Source organism: Lampris incognitus, chromosome 16, assembly GCF_029633865.1.
Source record: "Lampris incognitus isolate fLamInc1 chromosome 16, fLamInc1.hap2, whole genome shotgun sequence".
NCBI lineage: Eukaryota > Metazoa > Chordata > Actinopteri > Lampriformes > Lampridae > Lampris > Lampris incognitus.
This window is the reverse complement of record NC_079226.1, coordinates 14306828-14320580: the sequence shown is the minus strand read 5'-3', so window position 1 is coordinate 14320580 and position 13753 is coordinate 14306828. Positions and strand designations below refer to the sequence as shown.

The 13753-nt window shown below is 45.9% G+C and overlaps 1 protein-coding gene across 1 annotated transcript in view; it reads left to right on the top strand.

Annotated features, from left to right (window-relative positions):
• Positions 1–1124: 1124 nt before the first annotated feature.
• Positions 1125–13753, top strand: part of LOC130126397 (peroxidasin) — a 75069-nt gene continuing 62440 nt past the window's right edge. Inside the window, exon 1 of the mRNA XM_056295891.1 lies at positions 1125–1351. Coding sequence (XP_056151866.1) covers positions 1167–1351 — 185 coding nt within the window. The 5' untranslated portion in view covers positions 1125–1166. The remainder of the gene's footprint in view (positions 1352–13753) is intronic.

Here is a 13753-nt window from a genome sequence, read left to right as displayed (position 1 = left end):
TGGATGGATGATGGATGGATGGATTGATGGATGGATGGATGGATGGATGGGTGGGTGGGTGGATTTAAACCTTAATAAAATAAAGTGGAAAAAGATATGACAGAATAATCAAATTGAACGACGTGGGCCAAATAAATTCGCACAGAACGGACCCGTAATTGCTTAACCGCAGATAAATAAACAGTTGCTGGAGAAACAGCAGAAGACGCGGTTTCTTTATGTGCGTGTGACGACGAATGGTGTACCCCCCCCGCAGTGGCTCCGTGGCGTGGCAGGAACGCGATATACGGGTGGGGAACGACATGTTTCAACTTTTTCTAACTTACCTTTATTTTTGTTTCACTATTTTTTGACCGTCCACACAGTTTTACAAGAAAGTAGCACACCGAAAGCAGGCGAATTTTCAAGTTGGGGAGGGGGGGACCATTTGGCTTTTGTTATGACCCGTTGTTTGTAAAACCGTGTAAATAATCCAAAAGCGTGTGTGTGTGTTGGGGGGGGGTCAATTAAACAGCCCACACGCTGCTGTGTCCATTTCTGTACGTGAAACAGAAACGTAGACGATCAGGTTTCACTTTAAAGTTAGTGCCCGCGCGCGTTCCCGCGGGATCGCACGGGATACGTATTCTCCTGGGGATACAACATCTGACACATACGCCCTGGTGTTCCTACTTTAGCATACTGCCCCACTTCTCTCTCTCTCTTTCTGTCTCTCTCTCTCTCTCTCTCTCTCTCTGTCTGTCTGTCTGTCTGTCTCTCTCTCTCTCTCTCTCTCTCTCTCTCTCTCTCTCTCTCTCTCTCTCTCTCTCTCTCTCTCTCTCTGTGTGTCTCTCTCGCTCTCTCGCTCTCTCTCTCTCTCTCTCTCTCTCTCTCTCTCTCTCTCTCTCTGTCTCTCTCGCTCTCTCTCTCTCCCTCTCTCTCTGTCTGTCTGTCTGTCTCTCTCTCTCTCTCTCTCTCTCTCTCTCTCTCTCTCTCTATGTCTCTCTCTCTCTTTCTCTGTCTCTCTCTCTCTGTCTCTCTCTCTCTCTGTCTCTCCCCCCCCCCCCCCTCTGCGGGAGGAGCTGAATTCTTCCACTTGACAATAAGCGGGCTCGGTGTTAGTCGGAGAGAGAGAGAGAGGGGGAAGCTGGCGGTGTGTGTGCGCTCCTCCCGGCTCACTCCTAGCAATGGCGCTGCGGACCGGCCGACTCTTTTCTCCCTTTCTTCTCGGGGTGTCTCTGGTTTTGATCGCCGGCGGACCACAGGCTGTGCTGTCGTGCCCGAGCCGCTGTTTGTGTTTCCGAACCACCGTGAGATGTATGCATCTGAATCTGGAAACCGTGCCAGCAGTTTCTCCTCAGACCACCATTCTGTAAGTAGACCGATCACATAAATCCAACACAAAAAACCCCCAAAAAAAACCCACAATGATACACACACATCATGGATGCAATGGATGCTATATGGAGGCGTGGATGGACCTGCTGTATACATTTGTCCGGACAACGACAACCAAGCCGATGAAAGTTTTGGGGGGGACGTGGTAAATAAGTTGATCAGAATCAGATTTATTGGCCAAGTTTGTTTCCACATAGAGGGAACTTGTCTGGGTTTGGCTCCCATGGACCAACATTAGACAATACACAAACAACAACAGCAAAAAGGCTGGAGGTCGGGGGGGGGGGGCTGAACAACACTAATAGAAGTTGCTAGGCATTACACTATCATGTACTGGTTAAGCATTGCACTATGGTAGAGAAACACAAACATAGTACAGTGCTGACATGATAAAGCAGTGGGGGGGGAATACTAATTAGTACAGATAAAGTCAATTATACAGTAGAGTGAAGCTGTGCACAAGTATGCTGCTTGTAGCTGTATGGTGGAATACAGTCCACTGAGCCACATGTATTTTCCCCCCAAATAACTGGATTTGATCTCTCATGCGTTTATATTACTCTTTCAAAAGTTGATACCCGCCGAGTCTTCTTTTTCTTGCTTTGCTTTTTCCATTTTTAGAAAGTTGACACCTGTTGGTGAATTTAGCTGCTTCACGCAGGGATGTGTGGAGGTTAGGGATCAGGTTTTAGGGTCACAAAGCTGGGTGTCAGCCAACCGTAATTGGGTGGGAAAGGCTGTTCACACAATTTCTCCACGTGGGATCCTTGTATGTGGATCAGCAACAGCTGGTAACTTCCTCATACAGTGGCGATTTAATGACCTGTAATTAATTGTATATTTTCATGTTGTGTTGGGGAAACGCTGTGTTTATTGCCATCGGAAATCCGCATTTAAGGTGCCTGTAATGGTTTGGATAACCTTTGCCAGGTTGTAACCAGTGCAAATAAATGACTGCAGTTGCACCAATGGGCCATTACACCACTTTGAGTTATACTGAGGTACAGAGAAACAGACATCATTCAGAAATGATCCCGTCTGTTGAGCCCTTTTCCTAGCCGGCATCATGGTGTCTGACCCGGTTTGGCTTGGTTGTTAAAAAGCTGTGTTTGACTCACCATGTTCGATTAATGCAAAGAAACCATTGCCTCACTACTGAAACATAAATCTGTTTCAAATCACTGCAAAAAAAAAAAGTTCATGATTAGATTCATTGCTCTTTTTTAAGGCGGAAGAGGAAATAATGAGCTATGGTGATACACAGATTACAGATTATCGCGGGTTATGACAAATGAATAATGGACCCACTCAGATTAAGAGTTTTGATGAAAATCTTTTTTTTTATTGTGTGTACACAACAAACAGACAAATCCAAGGACAACAGGTACCCCTCCCCACTGAAATATTCAACAATTACCAATATCCTGTCAAGCCAGACTGTCACACAGATGTCAAGTACACAAGATAGAGTGATGAACATCATACACAGTATAGCACAAGAAAAAAGTTAAACAAATTAATGAATGCATAAGTAAAAACAAATTAAGTAGGCCAACAAGCAAGGGCTCCCTCGATGCTTCAGTGGTCTCTGGTAACACTTTGCAGTGACTGTGAATGGGCACCTGGATGTTATTAAACGCCATCACTATTGGCATCTGCCATTGAGCGCTTTTGTTTTGCACTTGCCATTGCACGTGCAATGCTCCCATGGCACGATTTGCCTGTTTTAGTGTTTTGCAGTGATTTTTTTTTTAACTTTTATTTTCCTGTTCTCCGCCTCTTGATGACTAAAAGTGCACCTATGCTAAATGCACTTGACTCGACATGCCGTCTTGGCTGATGCGATGACCATGCAGAGCTCTATGATGCCAGTTGGTAACGTTTGAATTTATGTGCTGTTTGCTGCTTCTCTTGTGAGTCGCTTTGCATTAAAGCATCTGCCAAATGAGTAAACATAATGCAAAAAGGGTCATGGGGTGGTGTGCTGTTAGCTTCCATATTCTCAATAAAGGTTAGCAAAGGTTGCACATAGTATAAAACCTCATAATGGACCCTGGGACAGGATATTGAACCTGTCTAATTAAAGATGACGCATGACCTCTCTGATAGAGTGTCTGTATATTGGAGGGAGAGGAGTTTTCCATTTGACCAATATGATGAATCTTTGGGCCAGGACAGAGCAGAAGTCCCGCTTGTTGGGGCTTTTTTAGCCATCCAGACGGGCACCTCGGCGGGCCAGATAGTCCGTTAAAAGGGGATAGGATCGACTGGTTCTTCACCTATCTTTGGGAAGGTCTCAAAGAAGGGTTGCCAGAAGTCCTGGAAAATGAGCATGACTAAAACATGTGGACTCAGATAAAGAGTTTAATTCAGTTGTTGGGCAGGGGCACAAAGGGGTGAGTCAGCCAGCCCTAACCACTTCAGCTGCAGCAGTGTGCTCAGAATTAGCCTCCTCCTCCAGGGCCGCCATCACACTGGAGGCGTTTGTGGCTGTGAGAGGCGCCGTTTTCAGATCTTTTTCAATGGGTTTGAAGTGTTTTGCTCACTGTTTATGCGCTCTGGGCGCCTCGCTTTGTGTCTGGCCGTTGCGCCTTGTGTTTCTGGTAAAACGCTGTGAAGTTGAAAAATGTTCAACTCTGAGCGGGAAAAACGCCCAATGTCATTTTTTTCTCTGCTGTCCCAATCAGAGGAACAAAGGGGCGGGCCTTCAAAAAGAGCTCAAGTGCTGCATGTCTTAGAGAAACAAATGGTAACAAGTAAATAGTCAAGTCAAGTTTATTTATATAGCACATCTGAAACAAGCACAGTTGAACCAAAGTGCTGCACAAGCTTAAAATACAATATAAGTATTGGTAATTAATATAAGTATTAGTTGTGTAGGTAATAAGAAGAGACATTGTTTAACAGTCAAAAGAAGTTTTTAGAGTTCAGATGGGTAGAGTTGTGCAGCTAATTCACTTATTGCTAATGCTGGCACACAAGCGATTGACAGGTGATTCTGTGGCTGCCTAGCAACATAAAGATGCCTCTCACTGCCAGAAACACATCCAGTGTGATGGGGATCTGGGATGTTGGGGAAGTAAAGCAGTATGGAGCGCCTCGCATTAAAAGGTGTGCATCTGAAGGTAAGGCCCTCATCTGTCCGGCCTTGACCCAACACATGCCCAGCTTCCCGTTTCTGCCTTTCACCCCCCCCCCTTTTTTTTTTTACCTTGTCTGTAGGATGTCTCTCGATTATCAAATGCAGTGAAGGATTGCCTCTTTTATCACATTAGTGTATTTGCAGGAAGAGATAGTAGCAGAAACAATTCAAACGGCAGGCCCAGGTTAGTAAGCTTATGAGACAAATGTCTTAAGAGTAGGAATGACTTGCAATTTAGGGTGCATAATAGTTTTTTAGCATTGTCTTTGGCTGACTTCTTTATTTCAGGGATGTGCTGTTGACTTTATTAGAGAAAGTTAAAATATTTAGTCATCTTATCAGCCGACCCACAACCCCTGAAAAATACCAGCATGCTTGCTAAATCAAGAAATATTTACCACTATGCGGTCTTGCAAAGCATTTTCTCCCATAATTTTGGCCGTAAATAAGTCAAATGTTGTACTATTTTCTGATTAAACATTTTCAAATGGTTTTACGTTTAGGTGTATTCATTCGGCAGACGCTTTTATCTGAACTGATTTGCAGGAGAGTCCACAGTCTGCAGCTAAATTCAGATGTTATCGTCTGACATCATAGAGCTCTATACAGTAATCGTATAACCAAGAGTGCACATCAATTCAAGTGCATTTAGTGTTGGCGTGTCTCGCCGAGATGCAGAGATTATGAGAATCAAAGTACAAAATAGATTAATAATGCCCCCAACAGTAAAAACCTGTTGAGAATGTGGATGCTGTCATTATAACAGTATAACCTCATCACTCTTTTTACAATTGTGTCATGAGAGTATAAAAATGGCTTGTGTAACAATAATCTGGGGCTCAATAGTAGACGCCAGCAGTAATTTTGTGCGAGTAAGGGCACAATACTAACAGCCAGTTGATAGTGACTGCAGGTAGACCTTGCAGAGGAAGGTTTTTAGGCTAGTTGAGGAAAGATTTTAACGGTTCACGCTTCATTGTCCAGTAGACAGTGGAAGGCAAGATTGGAGGGTGAAAGTGGTGATGACATGCAACGCAGGTTTTTAAGTCAGCCCCGGATTGTCAACCTCACAGAAACCCTCTCCCGTGTCATTCAAATCTATTGCACAAACAAAAATAGGGGAGCGCACAAAACAGGCAAGCTTGCTTTGGTTCCACCAAGCTTTCATTGCTGGCAGGGGTCTGAGGCTGCAGCCGCCCCGTTGCCTTTCCCCCTTCACTCCGGTGTCTTGTCAGGACATGAATGCGGTTCCCAGCTCTGCCGAACTCATTTCTCCTGCATACAACCCTCACGTCGCGGGCAGCAGCAGCAGCAGCACAGCAGCGAGACTCCTCTGAACTGAACTCCAACTCACCCAGGTTGTTCTGTGCAGGAATGTCTGAGTGTTAGGAAGGAGTTGTCTCCCTGCAGTATGTGGTCTGTCTGCAGCGGCTGATCGCATTAAGCCCCTTTACACAGTAGTCAGAGCTGATTATAAGCACCTGCGTTAGAGAGCGAGAATGTGGGTGTGTGGGCACGGGCTGGTGCAGAAGAGCGTGCAGTTTATCTAGGCTTCCTTAAAGCTGAAACCCTGATATATTTTTTTCCTCCATTAATAAAGAGTTATTTTATCCGTCTGGACAATGGAGTGGGTTACATAATACTAGCTGGCATCTTCACCACGGTTGGAGACATTCCCCATATACCGCTGTTGAAATAGTTTAACGGGTAGGGACAACGCTGGTGCAGCGGCGAATACATTCCTACTCAAACAGGAAAGAAACGTGATGATGATGATGATGATGTGGCGATGCTTCTGTTGGGCAGCCATTCTAGCTATTTTCACTATTACAGTGTAACAGTCTTCCCGTATACTTCGGTGTCCTTTGTAATACATTAGGATACCTCTGTGAGCTTTCATCTGACTTTTTTTTTTTTTTACAAGAGAGTGGGAACTGTTTACTGCTGAGCAGACGGCACACCATCGATACTGGCTGCTACACCTTCTTGGTAGTTTTCGTAGCCAGAGGGACAGACAGATTCAGGAAATAACAGACTTCGGCTTTGAGAAGCTTTCCCGGTCTTGAGTTACAGAACCAGCCTCGCAAGCAGCCACCGTCCATTGGCTCTTTTTTTTTTTTTTTCCACCAAAATCATGACCGGTTGAGTGATATTAGCTCAGATTAGGATTCGGGACGAGCAGATTTGTGAGTGTAGTTTTTTTTTTTTTTATCAGAAGTCACCGGGTTCACTTGGGGGGGGGGGGGATACCTACCTCGCTGGGCCCTAGAGGTTGTGCTGTATAGGCCTTGCATTCCTCCCGCCATCTGGCCGCGTGCCACATTCTGACGAGGAATTTCCTTCTTGACCGACCGCTCCATAGGAGCGTGTACGTGAGCCCTCGGTGCTGTGTGGGGTTGTTTTGTGTTTAGTGGAAACGTGATGGGAAGCATATGCCAGTGATGTGCTTTTGTTTCGGTCAGCCGCGCCCCCCCCCCACCCCCGAGTAGTGTCTCCTCACCTCTCTGTTACCTGTCAGTCTCCATCCTCGCTCAGCTGACCAAATCCCACACGTGATGAAGTGTACTGAGTCGTACGTTTGAAGGAGTTTTGTGCAGCTGTATACAACGCTCCTCCTCACCACCTCTCCTCATCAGGCAGCGGGGTGAGTTTAATTTGAGAGAGAGTGTGTGTAAGTGTGAGTGACGCGTTTTTGAAGATTGTCAACAAAAGACCTGAGAAACACCGTCCAGACGACCAAAGTCTTACGCGAATAGTTTCAAACTGTGAATATTAGTAACTTCAGATCCCCCAAACTCAAGACTTGTCTCTCTCGCTCTCCTCCGGACCAGTTGTGAAATCCAAAAGCCATCTTATCCCAGAATTTCTAATGCAGTTTGGCATTTCTCCACGAGATTTTCTTCATGGCACTTGGACCAAGAAACAAGGACTTTTCTCTTTTTTTTTTTTCAGATGTAGCCGGCCTACATTTGTTTTTCAGCTGTTCCCTCCAAGGGCTCTGTTTGAGGCATGACAGTAAATTACCCTCCTTTACTGTAAAGGCGCTGCTGAATCCCTTCTCAGGGATTTCCTAAGTTGGATGAATGACTTTCACTTTGTTAGCTCTGTTTTGCCAACATCAGATATGAATCCTCAGCCTGTGACGCTAAAAACTTCCTATTCTTGGCAATGAATACTGACACCATAAAAGCTCAGAAAGTCTCAGCACGACAAGTCTTGGTGTAATGTTGAAAGGGTTGCTGCTCACTACAGCTCTTAAGTACAACAGAGGCTATTATTGTTTCGTAAGTCGGTCCAGCTATCTGCCGTATTTACCCATACTCATAACAGTCTTCAGCTTGTGGCTGTTTACTGTTTACTAATTATATTAGTTCACCTTTCATGCATGTGCTTGGCACACCAGGCAGAAATATGTTTCGACATTGTGAAAACGAGGCCTTATTGCAAACACATGAATAACTCCATGGAAAATGGAGTTTGCCAGATGTAAATGTGTCAGTGTACTAGCACATAAAACGGCTTGGTATAAACAATTTTTTAGTTACTTAATGTTATCCTAGGTGAACGCTAGCACACAAATGCCTTTTGTGTGCCAGTGTGCTTTTATTCGCATGGTTTCTTGCACACTCGGATGCAAGTGTAGTTCTAAAACTCAAGTCAAATTGCATTCATATTGCATCCGTTTACAAGAATACTCCCAAGGTCACATTTAAATGGAGAACCCGTATCATATATGCAGTAGATAATCTGTTTATGGTGCAGCCGTAGACCTACAGAACACTAAATTAAGCTCAACAGCCTCCGCCTTTGAGTGAAATGAATCACACCTTGTTAAGTTTGGCAGGGGGTGTCCAGATGATAAGTGGAATTTGGAGACTGTGGGTGCAGAGGGTCTTCTGAGGGTTCAGCAGTGGTGGGGGTGGGGGGTTGGGATGGATGTGTAACATGGGAGCGGCGCTGACTTCAAGGCATGGCTTTGCCTGGTAATGGCCATGATTTGCGGATGAAATTTACAAGCACCAACCCACCCATCCTCCATCCTTTTCTCAAGTGTGTTCTTTGAGGCCTGTGTGGTTAATTACCTGCTGGTCAACCTCAGGTCATCCTTCTCTCGCTCTTGCTTGTAATTTTCTCCCCTGGTCTGTCTGTTTGCGTTGCTGGCAGCTCCCAGCAGTGGCCCTGGGTTTGACTGACCGATTGTTGTGTGTTGTGTGTGTGTTGTGTGTGTGTGTGTGTGTGTGTGTGTGTGTGTGTGTGTGTGTGTGTGTGTGTGTGTGTGTGTGTGTGTGTGTGTGTGTGTGTGTGTGTGAGTCAGGCAGGGGAAGACAGGTTCCATTGTGTGGAATTTGCTGCAGTCAGGCTTTGTGAGGCGCTCAGTCTCTGCAGCATTATGGAATGCAAAGCCAGAAATCCCCAAAGCTTTGCTCATTTGCACAGGAGATTGGGCCTAAGATAGTTATTGAAAGGATCCCTATTGGTCCCTCTCTTCCTGTGCCCATCCAATGCAGGACAGCCAGTGAGTTCGGCAACGCATCGTTCCGTGTGCTAAAATTAGTTAGATAAATATTTGTCAACACTATTCTGAAAAAAATGTGCGATTTCTGTGATTTTATTGGTCGGCAGATTAATCTATGCTGTGTTACTGACATATGGCGATACCCACAGCTTGTTGGATGTTTGAGAGGTTGGACTGATGCTCGAACAGACATAACAATATACAGCTGCTAAACACTTATTCAGCGCTACTGAGCGGGAAATAAGGAAATCCTTGAACCTAACCATGAATTAGCCAGAAGGGATCATGTAACAACCCTTTATAATCACACATACGATTGTTATAATCATGGCTAGGGATGCACCAATGTCTGACTGTGGAAATTGAGTTGACATCAGGCTAAAACGGAGTGTCGGTTTGGAGAATTTTACCCCAGTGAAATCCATGAGTAACATGTCATACACAAGAGCAAAATGGCTTGATTTGCTTCATTTTTGGCACATGAAAGTTTATTCCATTAAGGGTGGAAAAAAAACTCTGTGTCAGTCGTTCTGCTCATTGACCCCAAACTAATGGTCGAGGTCTGCGTTGTTCAGCAAAAGTGGTGGATGGGATTGGTACTGGGTATCAGCTGATACTTGAAGACTCAGATTCGGACTCGGTATCGGCAGTGCAAAAGTGATACCGGTGCATCTCTGACTATGAGTAGTACAGAGATGGAAATATCACAAGACAGTTTAGCGGCGCTGAATACAGTAAAACACTTTAAAGACCCATGCAAAAAAAAAGAGAGAAGAGGATGCTAGCTAGTTTTCTATGTTGAACCGTTTCTTTGGCCAACCTTTCCTTTTGCTGACAGCCCAGATCCCTCTCTAAATTCCTCCTCAAGTGCTGTAGCCGCTTCCCTTTTTTTTCCGAGAATCGGTCCTTCTTTGATAGGTTCTCATATGAATCTGGTTGCGAGGGCCCGCTACTCTGTCATTTACCACTCCAGCTCCTTCAGACTCCGTGGGCTTTCGACACACCCTCACTGGGCGAGTTATTCCCCCCCAACGTGAAACAAATCCTCCATGTCCATTTTATGTAGGATGCCGTCTGCAGAAAGCTGCCGCGGCCATGTTTGGAGATTCAGATTCGCTATTTCTTTCTCCTGGAAACCAAGCGGGTAGCCTGCCATGTTCTTGTTTAACTAAGAATGACTCACGCACGCCTGAGAGTCCTTGGCAAGCCCAGTTGGGCATGTGTCACACGGCCAAGCAGTTCCCCCGACTTGAGAGAGGGAAAGAGAGAGGAGAGAGCGGTCCACACATGGCATTCAGATGCTTGCTGAAACTGGACGGCAGCCAGGTCCGCTCCTCGTAGTGACTCGGGCAAGAATTCACAGAAACCTCTGCAGCTCCAGTCCACATTTGCACAGTTAAGCATCATATGTTGTAACTGGATGTTTTTTGGTTTTTTTTACTTGTAGTGTGTGAATAGAGCTATTCTGATTTTGCTCTGTGCAGCAAACACCACTGTGGCTGTTGGTGGGGTTTGTGTGTCCGCTTTCAGCCTCACGCGTTTCACCTGTTTTCAATGCATACTGATGCACGCTTGCGACAGCAGACTTGAACTGTACTCCTTTTACATAACTGCCAACTGCTATCTACAGCAGTCATCTTCACCCTGATGGGCTGAGGTTCTAGCGGAAGAGATGCGGAGTCATGTGTCATCTTGTAATCACAGCTGATGCGGATATCAGACATGGGGGCATTATCGCCCGACCATTCACTCCCTGGAATTTCCTTTGCAGGAAAGTTGAGACCGGGTTGGCAGCAGACCTGGAGCAGCATCGCTTCCAGTTCCCAAAGATCGTCTCTGACATTGTTACGTATCAAGATCGTTGCGTGTGTCCTGAATTCGCCCTCCTATTGTAGTGCTGGACCGCAGACTTCCAGCTTTATAAATCAGGCGACAGAGCCGTTGATCCAGTTAGTGGTTTGGATCAGCAGCAAGACACCGTAAAGAAATGTAGATTCGCTTTTTATAACGAAACCTACCTGGAAATTCTTGTCTGTGCCCTTCTGTCGTGCTTATTCTGTTTAGTTCCTGTCTTTGTATTTTGTAGTGTCATATATTTAGCACAGCCATGAACTGCTAAACCATTTTGTTTGTTTGTTTGTTTGTTTTGCATCTGAAAGCTGTCGTACTATGTTAACACAGAGGAAGACTTGTGAACTTGTGAGCACTCACAGAAACTCACATCATCGACGAAGATTAAGATGTACTTTATTAATCCCCGTGGGGAAATTCATCCTCTGCATTTAACCCATCCACACCCTATAGCTAGGAGCAGCGGGCAGCCTCCGTGCAGCACCTGGGGACCAACTCCAGTTCTTCTTTCCACTGCCTTGCTCAGGGGCACAGACAGGAGTATTAACCCTAACATGCGTGTCTTTTTGATGGTGGGAGGAAACCGGAGCACCCCGGAGGAAACCCCCACAGACACGGGGAGAACAGAAAGGGCCTGGGGTTCGAATCCAGGAGCTTCTTGCTGTGAGGCGACTGTGCTAAGCACTGGGCCACCATGCTGCCCAGCATGTTCGATCCCTCACGTGACATCGAACATGTTGAAGTTGCACTCTGGCGGCAGGTTCAAAAGCAACATGGTCGCATGCCAGTGTCAGTTGTATGCTCCGTATCGATGGTGCTGTAGTTTAGTAGGGCTATTGAATACACACACACACACACACACACACACACACACACACACACACACACACACACAAATGTGAAAAGGGATATTTGAATTCCATCCTTTCACTTGTGAGCCCAGTTGAAGATGTCAGCAGGCCTTTCCTGTCCCTCAGCTATCAAAGACGATATATCTAACATGAGATAGTACATTAGTGGAAGCTTCAACTTCCTCTGATACATTTCCCATCATTCCATTTGGCAGACATTTTTGAAGAGTATGGCATCCATGCCAAGATATTTTAACTTGAGCTCAACCGCTGCCTGATACCAGACTATAAAACAAACATTTAAACAGTCATATTCCACGAGGGCTGAAGACCTCAATAGGTAGGTTAAATACCTCAGCAGGGATGGGTCGCTCGCCTTGGCACATGTATTTGGTGACACATAAGCTAGCAGTGGTGTGAAGGGCCTGTAGGCAGCACCGCCCAGTCCCAGTGTCCCTAAATTACCCCAGTCCTTTAACTGGGTTGGTGCTTTCACCCCAGATGCACCGAATCCAAAATACATTGTCCTGTCCTAAATAGGTCATTCTAATTATCCTTCTGAGAGAGGATATTTATCACTGCGGCCAAAAGGCGACTTAACAGTAAAACCATTCAGTCCCTGTAGAAGTTATTTCTTATCTCCGTCTCCTGCTTCATTTTGAAGGCTAACTTTCCATTTTCTCTCATATACTCATCATATGTCCACCCAATGCAAAGTCAGGTTCAAGAATTTTGTTGTCATTGCGCAAGCACAGTGAAACTGCAGTTGGGTCAACCTCAGATGTGCGTACAAAGAATAAATAAGGCATGAGAGAGATAAGAAATCTAAAATATCAGCAGTAAAAAGTACAGAGTCTTGTCTGCAGGTGGGACACCGGATGTGGGTATGTGTCCCAGTCGCTGTACTAGTGCCTCCTCAGGCCGGTCGGGGCGCCTGTTCGGGGGGAAGGGGGAACTGGGGGGCAATAGCATGCTCCTCCAACGCGCTACGTCCCCCTTGCAAAGCTCCTCACTGTCAGGTGAAAAAAAGTGGCTGGTGACTCCGCCTGTGTCGGAGGAGGTATGTGGTAGTCTGCAGCCCTCCCCGGATCAGAAGAAGAGGTGGAGCAGCGCCCGGGACGGCTCGGAAGAGGGGCATAATTGGCCGGATACAATTGGGAAGAAAAAAAAGGGGGGGGGTACAGAGTCTAAACGATATAAGTACAAAATATAAGCAGTATAAAGTATAAAATACAATGCAGTTAATGATGTAATACATTTAATGAGGTGCAAAAACAGCAGCAAAAAGGCATTAAAGGTGCTGCGGTGGACAGATATGAAGTGGCTTAAAGTGACATGAGTAAATATTGCAGATTCTGCACATGCCCAGTGGGGGCAGCACATCAGCCTCATCAGACTGAGGGGACGTTTGAGTTCATTAGTGCCACAGCTTTTGGAAGGAAGCTGTTTTTTCAGTCTATCTGTGCATGTGCGGCTTGTTCTGGAGCGCCTACCTGATGGGTAGGAGCTGAAACAGATGGTGTCCTGGGCGTGTCATGTCTGTTATGATGTGTTTAGCCCCCTTCACACGGTGAGCGATGTGAAGATGTTCTAGCGATGGCAGCTCCTTGCCAGCGACGTCCTGTGCTGTCTTTCCCAACGTGCCGGAGGGCTTTTTTGTCAGCTTTGCTGCAGCTGCTGTACCAGGCTGTCATGCAGTTTGTCAGGATGCTCTCTGTAGTGTGTCTATAAAAGTTGACAAGCAGCTTTTTTTGGGGGGGAGGGGGGGGGCTTCCCTTCAATGTGTGTGTGATTGGCAACATCACTTGTTTTCAAAAAGAAGTCCGATGACCTTTTCATCTGCCCTCACAGATTTCTATCGGCCCTCCCTTGACAAGCGTAGCGAAGCCGGTTGGCTTTTGGCGTTGTCGCTCACCAAAGGTCAACGCGAATAGCGCTCCCGAGAGGGTTTGGCTTTGTTGTCTGAGAGTAGCTGTGGCGTTGTGCGATTAATAAAAACACATTAATGTGCCTAAT